Source organism: Yamadazyma tenuis, chromosome 6 (genome assembly GCF_029203305.1).
Source record: "Yamadazyma tenuis chromosome 6, complete sequence".
Taxonomy (NCBI): Eukaryota; Fungi; Ascomycota; class Pichiomycetes; order Serinales; family Debaryomycetaceae; genus Yamadazyma; species Yamadazyma tenuis.
In genome coordinates, this window is record NC_089466.1 from 363,068 (window position 1) to 385,195 (window position 22,128).

The 22,128-nt window shown below is 38.4% G+C and overlaps 9 protein-coding genes across 9 annotated transcripts; 5 read left to right on the top strand and 4 right to left on the bottom strand. All coding sequences in view use genetic code 12, as the record gives it.

The window, feature by feature from the left end:
* Nucleotides 1–961: 961 nt before the first annotated feature.
* On the top strand, nt 962–2,503 carry PSN45_004397 (uncharacterized protein; the record flags this gene model as incomplete). The annotated part of the gene is made up of 1 exon (XM_006687057.2): nt 962–2,503. One exon carries the CDS (start codon nt 962–964, stop codon nt 2,501–2,503), a length of 1,542 nt encoding a protein of 513 aa, XP_006687120.1.
* Nucleotides 2,504–2,615: 112 nt separating this feature from the next.
* Nucleotides 2,616–3,521, bottom strand: PSN45_004398 (uncharacterized protein; the record flags this gene model as incomplete). Its single annotated transcript, XM_006687058.2, has 1 exon — nt 2,616–3,521. One exon carries the CDS (start codon nt 3,519–3,521, stop codon nt 2,616–2,618), a length of 906 nt encoding a protein of 301 aa, XP_006687121.1.
* A 577-nt stretch (nt 3,522–4,098) lies between these two features.
* Nucleotides 4,099–5,250, top strand: PSN45_004399 (Ulp1 protease family protein; the record flags this gene model as incomplete). The annotated part of the gene is made up of 1 exon (XM_006687056.2): nt 4,099–5,250. The coding sequence occupies one exon, from the start codon at nt 4,099–4,101 to the stop codon at nt 5,248–5,250; it is 1,152 nt and encodes a 383-aa protein (XP_006687119.1).
* A 538-nt stretch (nt 5,251–5,788) lies between these two features.
* Nucleotides 5,789–6,673, top strand: MOSPD2 (Motile sperm domain-containing protein 2; the record flags this gene model as incomplete). Its single annotated transcript, XM_006687364.1, has 1 exon — nt 5,789–6,673. The coding sequence occupies one exon, from the start codon at nt 5,789–5,791 to the stop codon at nt 6,671–6,673; it is 885 nt and encodes a 294-aa protein (XP_006687427.1).
* A 115-nt stretch (nt 6,674–6,788) lies between these two features.
* Nucleotides 6,789–10,695, bottom strand: YME2 (mitochondrial escape protein 2; the record flags this gene model as incomplete). The annotated part of the gene is made up of 2 exons (XM_006687362.2): nt 6,789–9,350; nt 9,679–10,695. 2 exons carry the CDS (start codon nt 10,693–10,695, stop codon nt 6,789–6,791), a joined length of 3,579 nt encoding a protein of 1,192 aa, XP_006687425.2.
* Nucleotides 10,696–10,805: 110 nt separating this feature from the next.
* Nucleotides 10,806–13,706, top strand: SGD1 (suppressor of glycerol defect; the record flags this gene model as incomplete). The annotated part of the gene is made up of 1 exon (XM_066158285.1): nt 10,806–13,706. The coding sequence occupies one exon, from the start codon at nt 10,806–10,808 to the stop codon at nt 13,704–13,706; it is 2,901 nt and encodes a 966-aa protein (XP_066014382.1).
* Nucleotides 13,707–13,743: 37 nt separating this feature from the next.
* PSN45_004403 (RNA methyltransferase) lies at nt 13,744–15,048 on the bottom strand (the record flags this gene model as incomplete). Its single annotated transcript, XM_006687053.2, has 1 exon — nt 13,744–15,048. One exon carries the CDS (start codon nt 15,046–15,048, stop codon nt 13,744–13,746), a length of 1,305 nt encoding a protein of 434 aa, XP_006687116.2.
* Nucleotides 15,049–15,596: 548 nt separating this feature from the next.
* SMC1 (Structural maintenance of chromosomes protein 1) lies at nt 15,597–19,307 on the bottom strand (the record flags this gene model as incomplete). Its single annotated transcript, XM_066158286.1, has 1 exon — nt 15,597–19,307. One exon carries the CDS (start codon nt 19,305–19,307, stop codon nt 15,597–15,599), a length of 3,711 nt encoding a protein of 1,236 aa, XP_066014383.1.
* A 600-nt stretch (nt 19,308–19,907) lies between these two features.
* Nucleotides 19,908–22,097, top strand: PSN45_004405 (creatinase/aminopeptidase; the record flags this gene model as incomplete). Its single annotated transcript, XM_006687051.2, has 1 exon — nt 19,908–22,097. One exon carries the CDS (start codon nt 19,908–19,910, stop codon nt 22,095–22,097), a length of 2,190 nt encoding a protein of 729 aa, XP_006687114.2.
* Nucleotides 22,098–22,128: the final 31 nt, after the last annotated feature.

The following is a 22,128-nucleotide window of genomic DNA, read 5'->3' on the forward strand; positions in this document are numbered from 1 at the left end:
TTGGTACTGGTATATGAAACTCTATTTCAAGATGCACTTCATCACCATTCAAGTATAAGGAGCAAGTGGATCACGTTGTTACTAATGAGGGGATTGGAACCAGAACATGCTAAGCTTAATGAAACACATGCTTCATATCCTCAGCCATGGAGGGGCATGTTAGAGTGATCTTTCAATATTTGTAGCAATAGTTAATGTTCTCAATAAGGCAGTATAATATACTTTTACTAAATAATATTTAGGATACAGCTTCAGATAGCTAGAAGGTTTTTCGCACATTGATGCGGCGTGCAAATAGGAAGACTAAAGTTCTATCGTACAGACTCAAAGCCGAATACCATTGATACACTACAGGGTGCATTTTCCCACAAACATATTTGAAGAGATACTCTAGCAGACATTAGCATTCAGTTCCTTTAGAGAAAAGTTCGATTCGCTAACACCATAGCGTGTCTCGTTTAGTCAACGCACACGTCCCGGCCCGGATCGGGGATCCCATTTGCACCCAACGGACGTAAATATTTCTTAAACTACTAGTTATAGGCATAAGTTACACCAACGGGCGGACAATCAGGAGTATATACTGACAGATGCATATACTGGACACACACACATTCACAAGCTCATGAATGCTTCATGAATATCTGTTTAGTACTAGTGTATGTGAACTAAGTACAAGCCGCACCCAGTATTGTTGATGGACCTAGTTCAGGCCTCTGATAGTTGACCCAAAACAAAATTCAGAGATTTACCTGATCTCTGCATTTATGTTCAACATCCACAATCCTTATTGCATCTCATATATACAAAGGGTTTCCAGAAAAGTCTGTGATAAAGTCATCTATTACTAGAAATTACTAATAATGTGTAATGAGCACTCCGATTTATCAATTTGGCTCAACTTGCGGATACTTTTTCGAACACTCTATCGCTCATCGCGTTAATAATAATTCCGCTGAACATGTCGGAAGCTCGCTCTATTGAAAGCACAGATGACACACGCAAAGAGTCAGAAGACTTGGCATCTCCCATACCTAGCCCCACTCCAGATGAGATTGGACTTCTAAGAGAAATCGTATTCGTGGGTCTTGTGGTGGGAACTCAATTGTTGACGCAGGCCTCCTTGGCACAAACAATTATTACCGTTGGAACTCTTAGTAAAGATTTTGATGTCACAGACAGCCCAGGTGAACAATCTTGGTTTACAGCTGCCTTCTCGTTAACGGTGGGTACCTTCATCTTAATTTCTGGAAGGCTTGGTGATTTGTTTGGGTATAAAAAGATATTCGTATCAGCTTACTGTTTCTTATCATTAAGCAGTCTAATAACTGGCTTCACCGTGTATACCCACTCGGTCGTCTTCTTCGATGTCATGAGAAGTCTTCAAGGGTTGGGGTTTTCTTTGGCCTTCCCTAATGCGCTTGCCATTTTTGGACACTACTATCCAATGGGTCCCAAGAGAATCTTATTCATGTGCTTATTTGGGGCGGTAGCCCCTGGTGGGTTTGTTATTGGAAGTTTATTCAATACCACCATCGTCAACCATGCGTGGTGGCCTTGGGGTTTCTGGGTATTAGCCATCGTGGCTTTGGTGGTGGCATTTACATCATTTTTTGTTATTCCCAAGAATATCGTGAACAATTCATCTCACAGAGGAGGGTTTGATTGGGTTGGCTCGGTGACTGGTGTGTGTGGTCTTATTCTCATCAATTTTGCCTTTAACCAGGGCCCTAATGTTGGTTGGGACAAACCCTACGTGTATGTTTTATTGATTGTGGGATTTCTCTTTGTTGGAGCATTTTTCGTGGTTGAGAGAAAGGTTAAAAACCCTTTGGTGCCCAAGGAGGTGATGAGAGGTGAAACTGGGTTTGTTTTAGGGTGCATTGCTGCTGGTTGGTCCAGTTTTGGTATCTGGCTTTTTTACACCGCCAGATTTCTCTCAGTATTGGACCTTCTTTCACCTATGCAAGTAACCGTTCGGTATATCACTGTGCTCCCCATGGGAATAGCTGCTGCTGGTCTCACTGCGGTTTTACTTCCAAAAATAAATGTGTCTTACATCATGATTATTGCCATGACTGCTTTTCTTGTTTGCAATGTATTGATAGGGAATAGACCTGTTGGGCAAGTGTACTGGGCACAAAATTTTGTATCTTTCCTCATTGGTCCATTTGGAATGGATATGAGTTTTCCAGCAGCTACTGTCATATTGTCCCATAGTTTCCCCAAGCACCAACAAGGTGTGGCGGCGTCATTAGTTTCCACAATCGTAAACTACTCCATCTCAATTGGTCTAGGACTTGCAGGAACCGTCGAGTACTACACCGTAAAGGGACAACCAGATACTTTTGAAGTGACAGAAAGAGGAATCCGTAGAGCCTTCTACATGGGCATGGGACTCGGAGGCTTAGGAGTTGTGACAGCTATTGTATTTATTTTCTATGAAAGGGCTAAAGACAAAAGGAAAGAAAAGGCCAGTAGTGATGCAAAAGAGCATTCTTAATCTCCATTTGTAGCTAATCGAAGAACAATGTCATTAAACAAAAATAGAAAACAGTGTTATGTACTGTTATAAGATACATATATATATTTGAAAAGCTAATGAAAAGGCAAGTTTAAATGATGTTATACTCTTTAGCAAATGCCACGATATTTTCTGCAACTTCAGGAGCATGACTGATCCCAGCAAAGTGTCCGCCTGGAATATCAACCAATTTGACGTTCTTGGAGTCTCTCTTAAAAGCTTCCTGGCCTGCCTTAGGGAAAATGAAGTCATTAACTCCCCAAATGACTAAAATTGGAACATTTGAAGTACGAAAGTACTGGTGAAACACAGGATACTTCTTGACATTGTTTCGGTAATCTGTGAACAAAGTCAATTGGTTGTGGGTGGTGTTGGGATATTCACTTAAAAGTTGAAAGTCAACAACAGGACCCTCAGGATCAACCCTGCTTAAATCCTCTTCACCATCGAAGTACTGAGAATGATAAGGCTCATAGGTAAGGAAAAGCTTGGTCAATTCAGCATTGATACTTTCCAATTGGCTACTTTCTTTTGGTGTTAAACTAGGCTTTTCAACCAACTCCCAGACTATTCTCAAAGGGTCCCAAAATTCTTGAAGTGCATCCTCGTATGCATTTCCGTTTTGACTAATGATGGACGAAACCTCATATTTTGGGTCGAGTGCCAATCGGAACCCCACCGGAGCACCGTAGTCGAAGACATAGACGCTGAATTTGGTGATTTTCAACTCATCTAATAATAAGCTTACTGTCTCAGCAAGCGCATCAAAGGACAAGTTGAAGTCTTCAGGCAACTTGGTCTGACCAAAAGCTGGTAAGTCAGGAGCAATTATATGGAACTTATCATTTAATAAGGGAATTATTTGGGCATATTGCCTAGACGAACTCGGGAATCCGTGTAAAAGAAGCAAAATTGGTTTCGACTTGCAGCCACTTTCTCTATAGAAAATTTCGACTCCGTTGGAGAGCTTGGTAGTTTTGAAAGTAGTGGTGGACATCGGTTGTTTCGGAAAGATCAATTGACTTTTGAAGTGAATTGTATCCTAATTGAACGGAACTCTCTTCTCTTTATATAGTGTGAAACTGGCCGGAAGTATGCACGGATAGCATGGGTGATGAGAAATCATACAACCCCACTATGAAAATATAATGGTTTCGAGCCCAAGGCTGACTAATGAACATGGTTTCGAGCCCAAGGATTACTAATCATCTGGCCCCAAATCTCATACACGGTAACTCCTTTTGAATATAGATATATTGGAATGGAGACACACAAAAGCATGAAAATGGAGTCAATATACACTGCTGAAGAACCAACATTGCAAGGAGGATGACTAATTGTGGATTAGTGATGAATAAACCTCGATAATTGCGTCTTCTGTTTCCCCAATCACCTTGTATCTTAGTCTTGCTGTATATTCCATATAATCTAGATTACATAGAGAAGTGGTTGTATTCACAGACAAGAAATTGAACGAATCCAGCTTTTAATCCCCTCTCTTAATATGGCTGCTTTGCATCGATCGCAAAATGTAACTGGAATCGCGAAGTCTGAACATTTTTGACGCAGCCCAAATGCTATCTAGAATATATAGATACGTTCGAAAAGAAGAGCGGACGCCTTCACCATCTGAGATCACCAATGGTCAAACTGACAGAACATTTGATCCAGAAGTTGAAGAAATTGATGAAGTCGATTTACTTGCCGATGAGCTAGAAGGTGATTCTCTCATTATCGACGAATCCCGTTCAGGACCTATCTACAATCATATACTTCGACCCCAACAATATGGAACATCTTTTGCCAATGCTGTCGACTTTAAATCAGATTCCGACTTCAAACTTGTAAAGTTCAACTCCGAAGTGGACCTTTTCCCCAAAATTACCAAATTGAAGAATGAGTATGAAACAAAGATTAACAAGTTCTATTTACCAGATTTACACAGACTCGAGAAGAAAGTGCCAAGTGGTGTCATATCAGATGAAAGATTTAAATACTCCGTTGACTACAAACTCCAGGAGGTTGAAGACGAAAAGAAAGAAAAGGTGAGCAAGGTTGTACCTTTGTCTCCTGAACAATTACAAGAAGTCAATAAAGCATTGCGTGATCACAATTCTCAAAGGGTGGTTGTTTCCAATTACCAAATAGACATAACGGTAAGGGACATTCAAACTTTAAGACCCCAACAATGGTTAAATGATAATATAATAGATTACTACTTCAATCTCATTTCAGATCAAAATTCTGACTATTACAGCTGGACCAGCCATTTCTATACAACATTACAAGAGAGAGGATATGATGGGGTTAGACGATGGTCCAAAAGGCGGAAATTGAACCTTTTTGAAAAGAAGCTCATATTCATACCTATCAACATTAGTTCAACTCATTGGGCATTATCCATTATCAATAACCAAAACAAGACTATCGAATACTTTGATTCATTGAGGATAATCAGTGGAGAATTCTCTGGCCTTTATTTGATTAAATCATATATGGAAGGGGAGGTTATAAGGCTTGGAGCTCTGGTTGATATAAGCGAGTATAGGTTTCTTCCAAACTCCCAAGTCCCTCAACAGAAAAATGGATTTGACTGTGGTGTTTTTACTTGTATCTGTGCTAACTACTTATCACAGTCCAAGGGTTTAGATTATAGTCAAAAGGATATGCCCATATTCCGTCACAGAATGATTTACGAGATATTACATGGAAAATTACTAAAGTAACATGGTGGTTTATTAGGACAAGTATATCGTGTGCTTTGTAATATATAGACGCATACAAATAAACAATTGAGTTCAATAACCTAGCGGTTTTACTGTCAGTAAAAAAGATTCAAAAAAATGCAGCTGAAGTCGACTTTTAAGCTGGTTGCATGATAGAAAAGAGGTAAACATGGAAAACAGGATACGAATCAATGTGTCTAACATCTATATTCAGGTTCCTCAAAAATGCGTGTGAACTCGTTTCAATTATTTCAATAGAATAGAAGGCTTTGCAGCCTTATTAATTTTGATTCACTCGTATTTATTCATACTTCTTGAAGCCAGAAGCCATCATCTCTTTAATAGCCTGTCTGATATTTCCCCAATCAGAGCATTACAGCCGTCTCCACTTCAAATTACAAACTTTCCTTAGGCCTGTACTTTTCACGTTCACAAACTCTTCGATTTCCCCATTCGCACTCTTTTCCACAAGCACTTTTAAAGAACTGAAACCCTTCCCCGGTTATTTTTCACTCGAGTTCATTGCACTACACCAAGCATGCAAGTATATCCTAAACAATTGGAGTTCAAAAGCGACTTCAAGACGCCTACCACTGCCTACCTTACCGTCAAGAATACCAGTTCATATCCATTAGCTTTTAAGGCCAAAATTAATGTTAAGAATGTGTATTCTGTTAAACCTAATATCAGAGTTGTAAATCCCCAGGAATCGGTCAACGTCTCGTTTACTTTACCAACATTGAGATATCGGTTACCTGTAAACTATCAATCGAAGCACCAATTCTTAATAATGTCGTTGCCAAGTGATGGTCTCACTACTGACGAACTCTCTAACAACTGGCCAGAGTTGCAGAAAAAGTACGGTGACTCCTTGCAATTGGACAAAATTAAGGTCAAGTATGTGAACCTCAATGAATCTGCTGAGGCACCAGCCGCGGCTGCCGATTTGGGTGTTGGATCTCCAACTAAATTGAATGGAAAATCCAAAAGGATTTCCAAATTTGTTGCTAACGGCTCAGCTAACAGCACCAATGGTTCTGTCGCCGGAACAGCTGCTGCCGGTGCAGCCGTTGGGGCAGCGGGTGCGGTAGCATCGGTAGGAGCTAAACGTTCCTCTGGTTCTACAAGTCGCCTGCCGGCCGATGAAGTTCAGACTTATAACGGTGCTCCACGTGAACATGTTAGCCAACAGCCTTCAAACAACAATTACCAAAGTGCGTACCAAGCTGCTAAGGCCAAAGAAATCAAAGAAGCACAGGCGTCGCGGGAATCACAGACGTTGGTACCTTCCGATATTTCAAAGGAATTCGAGACTTTACACGAACTGAATGAAAGATTAGGGAAGAAATTGGACAGTATTGAAAGGTTGATTATCATTGCATTGATGCTTCTTTCGTTTATTCTTGGGAAATCAATGGTTTAGGTGCCAAGTTTGTAAATCTCTGTTGTACTGTCCCTTGACAAACTTTTATTAAGATGAATACGAGTCCATTAGCTATTAAAACAAGAGTTTACTATGTACAAGTAACTAAAAGATCTTAGAAAATACCCAAAAACGAGGTAGAATGATTGGAAACTCCTTTCTTAATATCGTCCGCTGTTTGTTCGTATTGATTAACTTTGGTGTTAGATTCCTCAATCTTATCGACTAAATATTTTAATCTGTTGTCCAATTTGTATTCTTTGAAGTGGAATTTACTCAACTCTTCTTCGTAATCTTTAATTTTAGCAGTTTCGAGCTTGGCCAAATTATTATAGTGGCCGATTTCGAGGCTCGCAAAGATATCTTTGTCGTCGATCAAGGTCTTGAAGGCTGCTTTGAAAATTGGCCTTCCAGTCCTGATTTCGTTTAAGACCCCATTTTCACGTCTGAGGGTAAGCAAGTCATTCTTCTCTAATGCTGACAAGACTTCCATTGTGTTATTACCAGCTTTAAACAAAGGCGATTTGGTTAATTCGTTGTATTTGATGATGTCCTTAGAAGATAACAATTTTATCAACTCCCACACTTGAAGGGGATCCCAGTTCTTGAAGTCTTCATCACCAGGCTTGGTATTGTTGTACAAGAAAAAGGTGGTGATTTGTTCAGCTGCTTGGGATACCATTTCTGTTAAAGATTGCTGAGGAGTCTCACCAGACCTTATTCGTCTGATAAATGCTTGTAAATCTAACATTCTGCCTCCCAATGGCTTCAAAGTTTCCTTAATAATATCCGAATTGAACTTCTCGTATCTTAAATCTTTTAACTTGTTCATCACATAGTAATAACTACTGGTTTCGGAAGCATCGTTCAAAGTGATCGTCTTGAAAACCTGATTTGGCAAAGAGGAATTCAATACCAGAATGGAACCAACATCATTGGTGATAAAAATGACATGCGCTAAATTGCTTTGAACAAGAGTAGCAGCCCAATCACTCATCATCTTGTAAATAAAATCATTGGAGCTATTTCGAGATTTACTGGCAAATTTGTTGATGACAATAACAGGCTTAGCTTCAGGACGTTGCTGTAAATACTCATCAGGTTTCATCACATCATCCAACTTTATTTCCAACCCTGGATTCAGTCTTTTTCTATGTTCTTGTCGTCTTTTCCGAGCAGAAACTTGACGTTCATATTCACCATATTCTCTCAATGCAGTAGATCTGAGGGCTTGAGTTGTCAACAGGAATATGTTCTTGACTTGTGTCTCCTTTGATTCACTTAATCCAGATTTTTGACCGGTAACACTCTGAACTCCCAAATCAATAAATTGAGATATAGAGCTCAACCAACTGAAAACTGGATAATATCCCACCTGAGAGGCAATGGATTCTACTAGTTTTGTATCAGATCTTGCCTTAATGATTTCATCGCAGTCCAAGTACAATACCTTTTGTTTTAATTGGGCATCTGATAAAAGGGTATCCTGGACAACCATCTCACGTTTCCCAGATCCTTTAGGTCCTCTAACAATGATAAAAGTCAGCACATTTTCAAGAATCCATAACTTGAGTTGTTTTATCTTATCTGACCTCTCGTGCCACAAGTTATTGGAATCCAAATTCTCTTCGTTATCCAAGTCAGATTCATTGGCTATCGTATCTTGGTGGCATTTTGAGTCCAATGATTCACCTATGTAGTCATATCCTGTGAAAAACCAAGACTGGATTGTGACCAAGGGTCTTGTAAAAAGCTTGAGATACCTACTATCTCTATAATACAGGAGTGAAAGTCTGTGTTGAATCTTTTCTTCAATGAAAAACTGTCTGATGGGGTCAAAAATCAACACAGCAACAGTGGCAAGTAGAGCTAATAAAATCGGAACAGCGATTCTTTGATGATTGGAGATAAAGTCAGTAATATAATTGACTCTTTCAATTGGCACATATTGAAGGTGCAATGTCGTTTTTCCTCCATCTAAGCTTAAACCCGTAATACAGTTCTTAGCACAAATACTGGATCTGAGCCTTTTGAACTGAATCAAGGCAATAGGATTGGAACTAGAAGCTGGATTTATATCAATTATTGTACCGTAACGCCTGAAGAGAATGTATAATTCTTCTTCTGTCAACGAGGGACCTTCAAACTTCACTTTAAGCTTGGAACTTGGAAATCTTCTTAGATCTTCAATCCAGGGAGTCCCTTTAACTTGAAAAGTGGTCGGATTATTCCTTGTCAATCTCATATAAAGCTTTTTGAAATTATTGGCATCGTTTTCACTGTTAGACACATTGGTACAAATTTTAGCAATCACTTCTTTAGGAGAGTATCCTTCAGGTACCGAAAACTTCACGAATGCTCCAGAATCTCTTCTCAATGGAATAAAGTCCATAATACTTGTAGATTCAGGCAATGGATTGTCTTCTTTATTAGCCATTTCCCAGACTTCCTTCTTTAATGTATCAATGTCCTTATCAGGAATCAAAAGATTCAAATACTGTTTGAACTTAAACAGAGAGACACCCCGATCGTAGATATGGTCGAAGTATAACAATACTTCCTTAGTCTTATCGATATCCACCACACCTGTTGCTGAAGCTGATACATCAGTATCGTTCAAGTCTGTTTCTTTCTTGATTCTCTCAATATCTGTGTGGTACATTCTGTTCCTCAAGGACTTTTGAAAGGCTGGAAAATGACGAACATCTCGAAACATAGAAATTTGGGCTTTCCTGTTCGAGAGGAATCTCAATTGGCCCCATAACCGTGGTTTATTCACTAATTTAAACATTGGAACGGAGTGTTTAATAACTGCGAACTCCTTTGCTACTAGATCAATTAATTCGTGATGGTTGCGATTTTCTCTGAGCAGCAAGGCGGAAGTGTTTGTACCATAAGAGACTGTCACAAATGCAAATTGTTTACAAACACTATTAATCTATAGAGGATGAAGGGATTGCATTAGGGATGTTCTTCAAAAAGTCATTGGTTCTTAAAGGTTTGACCTTAGCGCTACCGTTTTCAACACTAACCTTTTTCCCATTTTTATAGTTAGATCTGATGAATTCTCTCATGGAATTTAAAGCTGCTTCTCTGCATAACTCTTTCAAGTCCGATCCACTATAGCCTTTTGTATTAAGGACTAAGGATTCCAAGTCAAAGTCCATTGAATCCACCTGGCTGTCTTTTAGAATCTTTGTGAGAATCGATCTTCTTTGAGCAGCATTGGGTCTACCAATTGCAAATTGTTTGGGCATTCTTCTCATAAACGCCAGGTCAATATCATTTTGCCTATTAGTAGCTCCCATCACCAATATCCTTCCGTTGCTCAACAACCCATCCCAAAGAGTCATAAATTCTGCTTTCAACATAGCACTCACTTCGTGATCGGTAGAACTCCTATCTCTCAAGAAGGAGTCAATCTCATCGATGAATATTATACAAGGCTGCAATTTGTTGGCTAGCGAAAATATAGCATCCACTATCTTATTACTCTCTCCGTACCATTTATCCATTATAGTTGACATTCTAATCAGTAAGAAAAACGCTCCACTTTCTTTGGCAATAGCCTTTGCTAACATGGTTTTACCACAACCAGGTGGCCCATGAAACAAGACTCCTTTAGGTGACTGGATTAAAGACAGATGTGCTTGGAACAAGTCAGGCACTGTTAATGGCAATATCACCGCCTCTCTCAATTCGTCGATGATATCATTTAGTCCACCGATATCATCAAACGTCACCTTAAGATCATCTGGAACAATTAATGAATTCAATAACAGCTTTTCGTACTCAGTGAAAACGATGTTTTTCAAGTCTGGATTGGAATCTTGTAGTTTCTTCAATATTCCCTGACTCTTCTTCTTGGATTCTTTGGATTTGATAGTGTCATTCAAAGGATCATTCAATATATGAGTGATCAAGTAGTACATGGATAATCCTGCTCCCGTGAGGAAGAACAAGTCTCCCAAGAGCTTGAGATCTATTTTCACTTTCCCCAAATCAATTTTAAATCTGTTCATTCGTGACAGTAAAATAGAGTGTTATGTGTTGAGAATTATTCTTCCCTTCTTGTGATTTAGTTGTGCGACTAGGGAACATTTTGTTTGAGTGAGATGAGATGAGCGCCAGAATGGCTAAGGGAAACAGAGATGATGCCAGGCATGGTATTCGTATGCCTGGTGCATTATTGGACTCTATTAGAGATAAAACAGATAAAGGAGACTATGAAGAAGACTCCAGATTCAGACAATCTGACAATAAGAAAAAGAGAAAATCGGTTGAAAGTGCTAAATCTCGTAAAGAGAAGAGACAAGAAGACAGAAAGTTGAAGAAGCAAAAGAGGTCAAAAAACAAGATCCACTCTAATCAGCAAGGACAAGCAAAGAGCATTACACCAAGCATATCCAAACAAGTATCCGGGAAAAGCCATCAAAAAAGCATAAGGACTTCTAGTGAAGACCCTATAGAAGAATTAAGAATGCTCAAAGAAAAGAAGGGAACAAAGACTTCCGGAATACGGATTGTCAGAGAAGAAGACTTGAGCGATGACAGCCTCTCCGATGATTTTGGCTCTTACAGCGAAGGTTCTGAGGGAGAAGATGAGGAAATCGAAGATGATCCAATGGAGGCTCTAAGGAGATTGAAAGAGGGAAAGCCTCGTGGGCAATCTGAGCTTCGAATCGTCAAAGAAGATGAGTTAGAGGATGATGAATTCGATGAGAGTGATTTTAGTGATGATATACTTGAGGAAGACGAGTTTGAAAATGAGGAACTGTTAGAGGAAGAAAACGACCCTATCGCTAAATTGAAAGCTTTGAAAGAAGCAAAGATAGCAAATCAACCCAAAGAAAAATCCAAAGATAAAATAAAGACAAAGTCACAAGAAAGTAAAAGAAAACCAAAGCATGCTATCCCAGAATCTGTTCGTGAACAGATGAAAAAGGATGAAGAAGAGATGGCTTTTTATGCAAAGAAGTTAGGGTTAAAGAATGGGAAAAAGTCTAAGCTTAATAGAATGGATGATGATGATGTTATCGGTGGGTTATTGGATGGTTTGGACTTGGACTTTGCTAGCGAGGCTGAAGTCGACAGCGAATTGGAGGAAGAAGAAGGCGATGAGGATGACAAAGAAGACAAAGCAGTCCCTTCTAAGAAATCAGAAAACCTTCCTTTTGGATCTGATGACAGTCTTAGTGAAGGCGATTTTGACAGCGACTTGGAAAGTGAACTTGAAGAGTTATACGGGACCAAAAGAAGAGGACACGAAGATGACGATGATGATGACGATGAGGCCAACACTATTCCTAGCAATGAAAATCCTTTTGTTGCTCCTTCTCAGGATAATGAATCTTCCTCCAAGTACATCCCACCGGCATTACGTCGCAAGATGGCCTTGGAAGCTGAAGAAGTATCACCAGAAATCTTAGCATTGCAAAGAACAATAAAAGGTGCTGTCAACAAGTTGTCTGAAGGTAATATGAACAGTATTGTTAATGAAATCAATGCTGTGTACCTTAGTAACCCTAGAAATATTGTTAATGAAACGTTAACGAATACTATTATCGATGGGATTGTTTCTCAAGGACGATTGTTGGAAACCTTTGTGTATTTGCAATCTTGTCTTGTCACTGCTGTTTACAGATTGCAAGGTGTTGAATTTGGGGCACATTTCATCCAAACTTTAATTGAAAGGTTTGACAAAAACTACCAGAACCTGTCTATGACTAAAGAAGTCTCGAATATAATATCATTGTTGTCTTCAGTATACTCATTTCAGTTGGTCTCCTCAAAATTGATATATGATATAATCAAAGTATTAATCAATGAGTTCAATGAATCCAATGCTGAGATTTTATTGAGATTAATCAGAAACTGTGGTAATAACATTAGAACGGACGATCCTACTGCTTTAAAGGAAATCGTTATTCTTACCAATAAGGTCTTTTCTTCTATGAAAGACGCTAACCCAAGAACACAATTCTTGGTTGAAACAATCAACTCATTGAAGAACAATAAACTCAAAGCAGAGAATGACTTTACTCAAGATCTTGGAGTCCGGCTTAAGAAGTTTCTTGGTACTTTAGGTAATTTGAATGATCCCATCCAAGTAAGCCTTGATGATATCAGAAATGTTGAAACAAAGGGAAAATGGTGGCTTATAGGTTCTGCTTGGAAGGGAAATGATGCCACTGCCACTGAAGGCTTCGACTCAAAAGCTTTAAGCGAGGTTTTGGATGGAGCCGAAACTAACTGGATGAGAATTGCCAAAGAACAAAGAATGAATACCGATATCCGGAGAGCGATTTTTATAACCATTATGTCAGCTGAAGATTATGTTGATGCTTTAACTCGTTTAGACAAATTACAATTGAAAAAAGCCCAAGAGAGAGAAATCCCTAGGATATTGATACACAGTGTTTGTATGGAGCAAAGTTGGAATCCTTACTATGGTTTGTTGGCTAGCAAGCTTTCAGAGAGTCATTCTTATAGAAAAACATTCCAATTTATGTTTTGGGATGTTTTGAAGGAGTTTGAAAAGGCGAATAATGAAGACGAAAGCGAGGACGAGTTTATAGGATTCGATGACGAGAGTGAAGAATCCAAGTTAAAGCGAATCTACAATTTAGGTAGATTCTTCGGCTTCTTAATTGCTGAAGGTTCACTCCCGTTGCACTCTTTGAAGAATGTGAACTTCTTGGTTGCAACTAATGACACAAAGTTATTGCTTGAAATTGTCTTGGTTACCTTCCTTGATCAAGTGGGTAAAAAATCTCAAATTAATGTTGTTGGAACTGGGATTGGCAGTAAGGTCAAAACTGCTGATTTGAAGTTTTCAGATCAATTATTGATCGAGAGAATAATGAAAGCCAAAGAACAAACAGCTTTGTTGAGAGGATTACAATACTTTGTTCAAGAAAAGACGTTGAAAAGTAATTTTGTTGACGGGAAGAGACAAAAAAAGAGAGTTGAATGGGGATCCAATGCTATGTTTGATATAATAGATGAGCTTTTATTGAATGCCCAGGATTAATTAATATGCACATGTATATATAAATAATATTTTTGCATTATAATAATTCCAAGATAGCTACAGATTCGACATGCTTTGTTTGGGGGAAAAAGTCGAAGCCTGTTACGTCTTTTATTCTGTATGCTGGGGTTTCACCTTGTAGTTCCATAAACTGAGATAAATCTCTCGCCTGAGTGAAGACATTGCAACTAATATAAACAATTAATTTTGGCCGAAATGCAAACAACTGCTCTAAAAAGTCCTTATTTGATCCTTTTCTGGATGGATCCATGATAACAACGGAATCAGAACCTATAATATTGGCCTTTTTGAGCACTTTATTTGTAAAAATCTCATCGGCACTTCCATGAATGAAGTACACTTTTTCTGGAACTTTAAGGCCATTTATTTTGGCGTTGTGTGTAGCGTATTCAATTGATTTCTTTGCAAGCTCTACTCCATACACCTTTCCATCATCAGGAACTTCTTTCGACAATGATATACCGAAAAATCCAGACCCACAGTACGTATCTATAAGGTTTTTGAATTCCAAGCCTTCAAAGTGGTACTTTATGTATTCCAAAACGAGTGGAAGAATGGAATTGTTGTTTTGGAAGAATTCGTTTACCGGGAACTGAAACACAAAATCACCAACCTTTTCTGTGACAACCTTATTGGGATCAGTTAGGCAAACAGTGTTGTGATCTCCAGTCTTGAAGTTGATTCTTATACTTTCCCTCAATACTAACGTTGATTGACTGTGTTTGGGTTGTCTTGAAGCCATACCCTCGAGAGTCGAACTCCTCAACTTTACCAACTCTTGATTTATCGAGCGAGTAGCAATGGGACAATGGTCAATATCGATGGTGCCCTTTGTAGGATCAATATGATTATATCCAATAGCCACATCTTCTATCTTTCTCTTGTAGGTGAAATGTGGAGTGAGCTTAGTTCTGTAAGAATATTCCACAGGAGAGGGGGACACCACTCCGAAATTGTTCATTGGTATGGAATCAAATATCTTTGGATAGAAATACCGGAAAGCTTTCTGAATTGTTTTTTGTTTCAAATTAAGTTGATCGTCGTAACTTAGCATCTGAAAGTTGCAACCAGTACACTCATTGAATTTGTTGCACACTATGTATCTGTTGTTACGTATGCTATTTCTTGATCCCTCGTTCTGGACCTTTACTAATAAACCCTCTACATGGTTATGCTGGTGCATGAGTAATCTTGCTGTCACAATATCTCCGGGAACAGTTTTTGGAATTTTTACCACAGAAAATTCACCGTTCTCCCCTGACTTGAAGTCAATGTACTTAATTTTAGGAACCACGCCTAAACCCTCACCTTCTGAAGTCATATATAGAATCTCTATATCTTTGAGTTCCACATAAGGTCTTGTTTTTGTGAAGATAAACTGTTGCAATACATCTGGGCCATTCCTCACATCATCTAGGCCGAGACGAGTGTCAGATCCCTTATCAAAAATATTTAGACATTCTTGGATTTCTCTATTCAAAATATTCCTTCGACTTGTTTCATCTCTAGTATCTCTTCTGGTCTTTTTATTCAAGATTTTAAGGTAACCTTTTTGCCGTGGGTTTTTTTTTTTCAATTGTCTGGGTAAATCTGGAGGTCGGATGATCTCTTGATGGTATATGGGCGCTTCTGAAGGTTTCGGGAAAGTGCTACCAACAAATATACTCCTTAATTGTATCCTTGTGATATTTTCCGAGTAGGGCCTTTGTAATAAGCGGATCATAGAGGACTGCCTTATTTGGCATATCCACATCTTAAGGTAAGCAGAATAATCTACAAGATAATTCGCACATCGTTAATTAGTGCGATGAGATCAATGTAATGGAACATGATAAACACATTTTTTTTTATATATTATACAGTTTTCAGCTACGCAGCGGCTCCAACAATGGGTGCTTCATCATCTGGATAATCACGTAAATCAAGTGTGATAGTTCTAGAGGAGTTTTCCCGTTGTTCTCTATAAATACCCACCAAAGCATCGGATTTTTCAAATAAGGCATTCTTCAAAGATATAACAATGAACTGGAAGGTTGGACTTGAGATCTTTTTTATATAGTTGGCAATTTTGTTGACATTAGCTGAGTCCAAAGCCGCGTCTACTTCATCAAGAACAAAGAACGGGGATGGGTGGAATGAATGAATGGCAAACAAAAGGGCTAGCGCAGCCATGGTCTTTTCTCCACCAGATAAAAGCTCCATATCTCTAAACCTTTTCATTGGTGGCATGGCATGATACTTGATCCCATGGAGATAGGGTTCATCATCTGACTCAAGAGTTAAGTACGCGGACCCCCCCATAGGTGATGCAAAAGTCTTTGTGAGCTCTTTGTAGATATCATCAATCTTTCCAGAAATATGCTCAAAGGCTTTCATAAACATTTCTTGACGCTTGCCTTTGATCTTGCTGAATTTTTCAGCCGCTTTGTTCTCTCTTTGTCTAGCCATAGTGAAGTCTCTGTCAAAGTTTCTCAACCTGTTCTCAGTTTCCTTCAATCTTTCAGATGCCTTGGTATTTGGAGTCAAATTGACCAACTCTTCAATTACCTGGTTTAATCTTGCATCTAATTCTGCTTCCATTTTGGCATTAAAGTTGTCTCTAAGCCTATCGTTCAACATGGAATAATCAATCTCGATTTCATAAATTTTCTTTGCTATCATATCAACGGATTCATTCAATGAAATCTGTTCTAGTAACCCGTCAACTAACGGAATAATGATATTTTGAATCTTACAGTTCTTCAAGATATTGACTCTTTCAATGTCAACCTTTAGCAATATTTCTTCTGTGTTCGTGATCGATTGGTACAAGTTATCGATCTCAGATTTGTAATCCTTGATGTTTGCCTCAATATGATTCGTGTACTTCAATTTTTCTTTCAACTCCTCGGAACTCTTGGTCTTTTCCTCGTTTAAGACCTCATACTCTGCTTCTAAATCACATAAATCAGATTCGATGTCGTCCTTTTGATCAGTGATACTCTGAGTTTTTGCTTCCATACTCTTCAATTGATTTTCAAGGTTGTCCTTACGAGCTTTTGTTTCTTCTAAAGCTTCGAATTCAAACTGCATTCTGTTCGACAAGGTCATGATAATCTTATTGAATTGTGCCCTCTCTCTAGACTTGGATCTTAAAGAAGCACCATGGAGTTCCTCGTAATCTTGGATTCCACCTCTGAACTTATGCTTTTTACAGAAGTCGGCGAAAATACCCTGTTGAATTTCTCCAGCTTCTTTGACCAAGACCTGAATCTTCAAATCCACCTTTTTCATTTCTTTCTTTTTGGATTCAATGAGCTCTTTGGAAGAAACTATTGCATCCTTATTAAAGTCAATTTCAGTGATCTTGTCTTTCATAGATCTTTCAATTACTTCCTTCTTATTCCTCAATAATGGCAACTTATCTTCTAAGTCTGTGATTGAATCGTTTATCAAATTGATTTCGATTTCTTTTGGCTTTTCGTCATTGATCTTAGCTAGTTCTTGAGTCAAGTCATTCTTTATCTCTGTTAAAGCCTTGACTTCTTTATTATCCCAACTAAGATTGTCGATTCTTTCGGTATTAATTCCACCGGTCATTAAGCCAGATCTGTTAATAATGGAGCCTTGCAAAGTAACTAGTTTTAAATCCAATCTTTTAGGGCCCCATTTTAATTCCCTGGCTATTGCTAAATCATCCGCTACCAACGCATTCCCAATGACATAGTTAACAGCATTTTCTAGGGACAGATCTTCTATATCAACAATGTCAACACCAGGTTGAGCATTTGGATGAAGTGATCTAAGATAGTTTAAGTTTATAGGACCACTGGAAATGGAATCCAAGGGGATAAAGGTTGCAACGCCTAATCTCCTTTCTTTTAAAATCTCGATACATCTGTAAGCAACAGCTGTTGTTTCAACAATGATAGAATCAATGTTTTTTCCCAACAATGTAATTAAGGCAGATTCATACCTTTTGTGGGATGGCTGTAATAATTCATAGACAAAGCCTTTGACAGTACCCTTAGGTAAGACGTTCTTTAAGAGCAGTAACGTTTCTCTTTTCTTTCTGAATTTGTTTGATTCTCTCTGTCTTGATGTCATGTCATCCAACTTAACCAAAATATCCCGTAATTCAGAGTTTAATTTCAATTCCTTGTAGTTAGACTGCTCTAGTTTTTTGATCATTTCATTTTTAAGACTTACTTTATCATTCTTGGTTGCAAGAATCTCAGAAATCTCGGAATTGATAGAACTAAGATTCAAGTTCAATTCACTGTTCATGTTGAATTCTAACTCTGTGATTATATTATCCAAATCTTCGATTTGCTCTTCTCTGATTTTGATCATAGTCTCTATCGAGTGTTTTTCATTGGTTAGAAGACTTAATTGCTCTTCTAATTCCGAACCGCCATTGGCCAAATATCTATTTCTTAATTCCTCATATTCTTTGTGAACTTCAGGGGATAAATCTGATGATGAGATGCCCTTGTTGATTTTGTCTTCGAACTTTTTAAATTCTTTCTTGACAGCATTTAGTTGTTGCTCAAGGGTCGAAATGGTATCTTCCTTCTTTGAAATTTCCCTGGATAAATCCTTGATTTTCAATTTATGGTTATTTGTTTTGTTTAACAAAGATTTCTGATTTGCAGAAATCGGGATAAGTTCATTTCTCTTTTCATCCATGCTGGTTTGCAAGTTTTTTATTTTGTCGGTGAATTTAGAAAATTCCAAAGATTTTGAAGAATATTCGGTGATTAAATTGCCATAGTTCTTTTCTTCACTTTTCAACAGGCCTTTTAAAGTTTTCAACTCTCTCATTTTTGAGTTAAGAAGATCTTTCATTTCATCGTGCTTAGACTCATTGTGAAATAACTTGTATAAGTTAATAGTTTTAATCAAGTTAGACTTCTCGATCAATTTCTTTTCAAACAATTCTTGTTCAACCAATTGCTCTTTATACTGCCTGGACTCGCTGTTCAAGTTTCTCTTTCTTGCAAAAACTGAATTTGAAAACTCATGAGACTTATCCACTTCGTCCTTGAGCTCATCAAATTCCTTGCTGAGCTCTATGGATCCACTGATAGTTTCAATTAACCTAGTTAAGTCCTTGGGTGTCTGAGATGCTATCAGCTCAACGTCTCCCTGGAATACCAAGAAGTTTTTGGCTTTAATCAATATGTTTTCATTCTTCAAAATGATGAAGTACTGAGCGGCGGTCACGGCTGTTTCGTTGATTTTATAATCCGTATTTCCGTTGGACAAAATAGTTCTTTTGAACTCGAGCTTTTCCCCATCATCTTTTTCATATACCGCTTTGACATGGGCAGTAGTTGGATTCTGGTCAATCACATCCAAGGAAGCATCTTTCAATTCAGTATCTTCGAGCCTTCCTCTATATACCAAGTCCTTCATATTCTGGGACCGTAAATGAGAAGACTTGATTCCCAACACGAATGAGATGGCATCCATCATATTGGATTTACCAGCACCATTTGGCCCAATAATCGAAGTGAAACAACTGGTCCCAAAGCCTATCTGAGTAGTTCCTTTGTATGACTTGAAGTTGTGTAACTCAAGACCTATCAATCGTCCCATAGTGTAATATTCACGAACGTTAGAAACAAGTTATAGATATATTTTATACGCGAACGCGTCAATTCGTGTTTTGTGTGCGAGACATAAGAGACTTTTCTGAAGAGACATTTTTTTGGCTGAGAAAAACGCTGAGAAAACTGGCTGCCAATATAGGTACAGAAAATGAGTCAAGACAGTAGTGTTTGTTAATTCTAAACATTCATATATGGACTGTATGTTTGTGACTGTTTGCGTTTATCTTAGGGTTTATACGCATGCATTTCATTTCAGGAGAAGAAGAGGAAATGATGTTAATGTTGTCTTATATTTTTTGTCGTCTAACACAAGTATATAAAATGCAAACTTTACAGATTTTAAGCAGTAAGAACAAGACTTCTAGAAAACAGGCACACCACAAAATTATATGACAGGCTGACAAAACAGTAGCCCACGTAAATTAAACGTGAACTAGCATGCATGACTTTGATTATTGGTTTCGTCAATATGCCAATTAGCTGCTGGTGCCTTCATTGAGTGGCTCTATACGGTCTTCGCACTACAGGGCTTTTGATAAGCAAGATATAAAAAGCTCTTTCGCACCTTTAAAGTTATCACAGCATAATGAGTTATCACGACGAAAAACAGTTCTTATACAAGCCTGAAGGTGACGAAGAGCTCGGCATGCAACATAGTCTTTTGGCTACTCCATTCCTGTGCTTGGGGTTCGGTCTCAGAAACAATAAAAGGACACAAATGACTGCTTCAGCTTCACATAATGCTTCCCACGATAGATACCATGACTACGAATCTGACTTGGAATCAGATACTGACAGTGAGATCTTGCCCGACTTACCGTATTCAGCCAGCTTAACCTACAATTTCCAATCCAAACTGTCCAATACCGAGAAACTTCAAAAATTAAGAGGTCTTATGAAGCAGCATGGAATTTCCGTATATATTGTTCCCAGTGAAGATGAGCACCAAAGTGAATACACTGCCCTTGCAGACAAGAGAAGGGAGTTTATTTCTGAGTTCACGGGTAGTGCTGGAATTGCGGTCATCACTTTGGATGATGGTGAAACTTTGACTGGTCAAGCTGCTATGTCTACAGATGGAAGATACTTTTTGCAAGCAGAAAAGCAATTGAATAAAGAAAACTGGACGTTGTTGAAGCAGGGAAATCCTTCATATCCAAAGTGGACTCAATGGTGCATCGACAAAGCGATACAGAGTAAGTTTTCAAATGTCATTTCTTGTGATCCTAGAGTGATAAGCTTGTCAACTGGTGAATTTTTCGAAAAGGCAAGTAAGTCACAGTACCTGGGACAGATTAAATTTGAACCTTTATTGAAAACCAATTTGATTGACGAAGTTTGGGGAGATGAGAAGCCTTCCCGCTCATTAGAACCGGTATTTGTATACGAGATGGAGTTTGCTGGGGAAACTGTGGAGTCCAAGTTGAAGAGAGTTCGGAAGAAAATGTCTGAAGATGGAAATGGTACCCACTTACTTGTAACTGCATTAGATGAAGTGGCTTGGTTATTGAACTTGAGATGTACAGCAGATGTGGAGTTTAATGCGTGCTTCTTTAGTTATGTGATTGTGACTTTGGATGGTCTTTCTTTGTACATTGATGAAAGAAAGTTATCAGATCCCAAGGTCAAGACTCATTTGGACCAAATCAAAGGTCTAGTTGTGAAAAAATATGGTAGCTTTTATGATGATTTAAAAAATTTTAAATCAACCATCAACTATCCAGAGATGGCTTTGATTTTACCATCGAAAACTGCAACTACGTATGCTATACTTGCTTCACTTCCACAATCTTTAATTAAACAGAGGGTTTCTTATAACCCTATTGTTTCTTACATGAAGCTCTATAAGAATGAGACCGAGTTGAAGAACGCAGAAGTCACCCAGTACAAGGATTCTTTGGCCCTTATCATTTTTTCAGCCTGGCTTGAACACAGCTTATTAGATAAAAAGATGGTTATTAACGAATATGAGGCAGCTTGTAAAATCCACCAAATCAAAACTAGATTCCCCAATTTCTTGGGCGAATCATATGAAACAATCTCTTCTTCAGGACCAAATGGAGCCATTATCCATTATGCTCCTTCTAAAGAAGAAAACTCAATCATTGATCCTGAGCAAATCTATCTTCTTGATGTGGGTTCTCAGTTCTTAGAAGGAACCACAGACATCACAAGAACTTACAAGTTTGGATATGAAGGTCTTTTAGAGGAAGATAGAAAGTTCTATACTTTGGTTTTGAAAGCCCACTTGGCTGTTGCTTTGGCTAAATTCCCTCCTAATAACCCTTTAACAAGTGCAATTTTGGATTCATATTCTCGTCAACCTTTGTGGAATGAAGGTCTTGATTTTAATCATGGTTCGGGTCATGGAGTTGGAGTTTGTGGAAATGTTCATGAGGGTCCCTTGTACTTGCTGACCACCAATGGTGGGCCATCTAACCAATCACTATTTGCTCCAGGTGCCATTACTACAATCGAGCCTGGATATTATGTTGATGGAGTTAAGGGATTCAGAGTTGAAAGTGAAATCCAAGTCATCGAATGTGAGGATACTGTGGGAAGAACCAGAGAGGGAAACAAGTTTTTATGCTTCAAATACTTGACTCCAGTACCCTTCTGCCATAAGCTAATTGACACGAAGTACTTGAGTCGAGTCGAAATCGATTGGATTAATGAATTCCACAGAAGCATCAGATTAGGTCTTGGTAAACAGTTATTAGAAATGGGTGAATTTAGAGCTTATAAATGGCTTGTCAACGAGACCAGACCCATTTGATAAGAATGAAATACATGTGAATTCTAATATA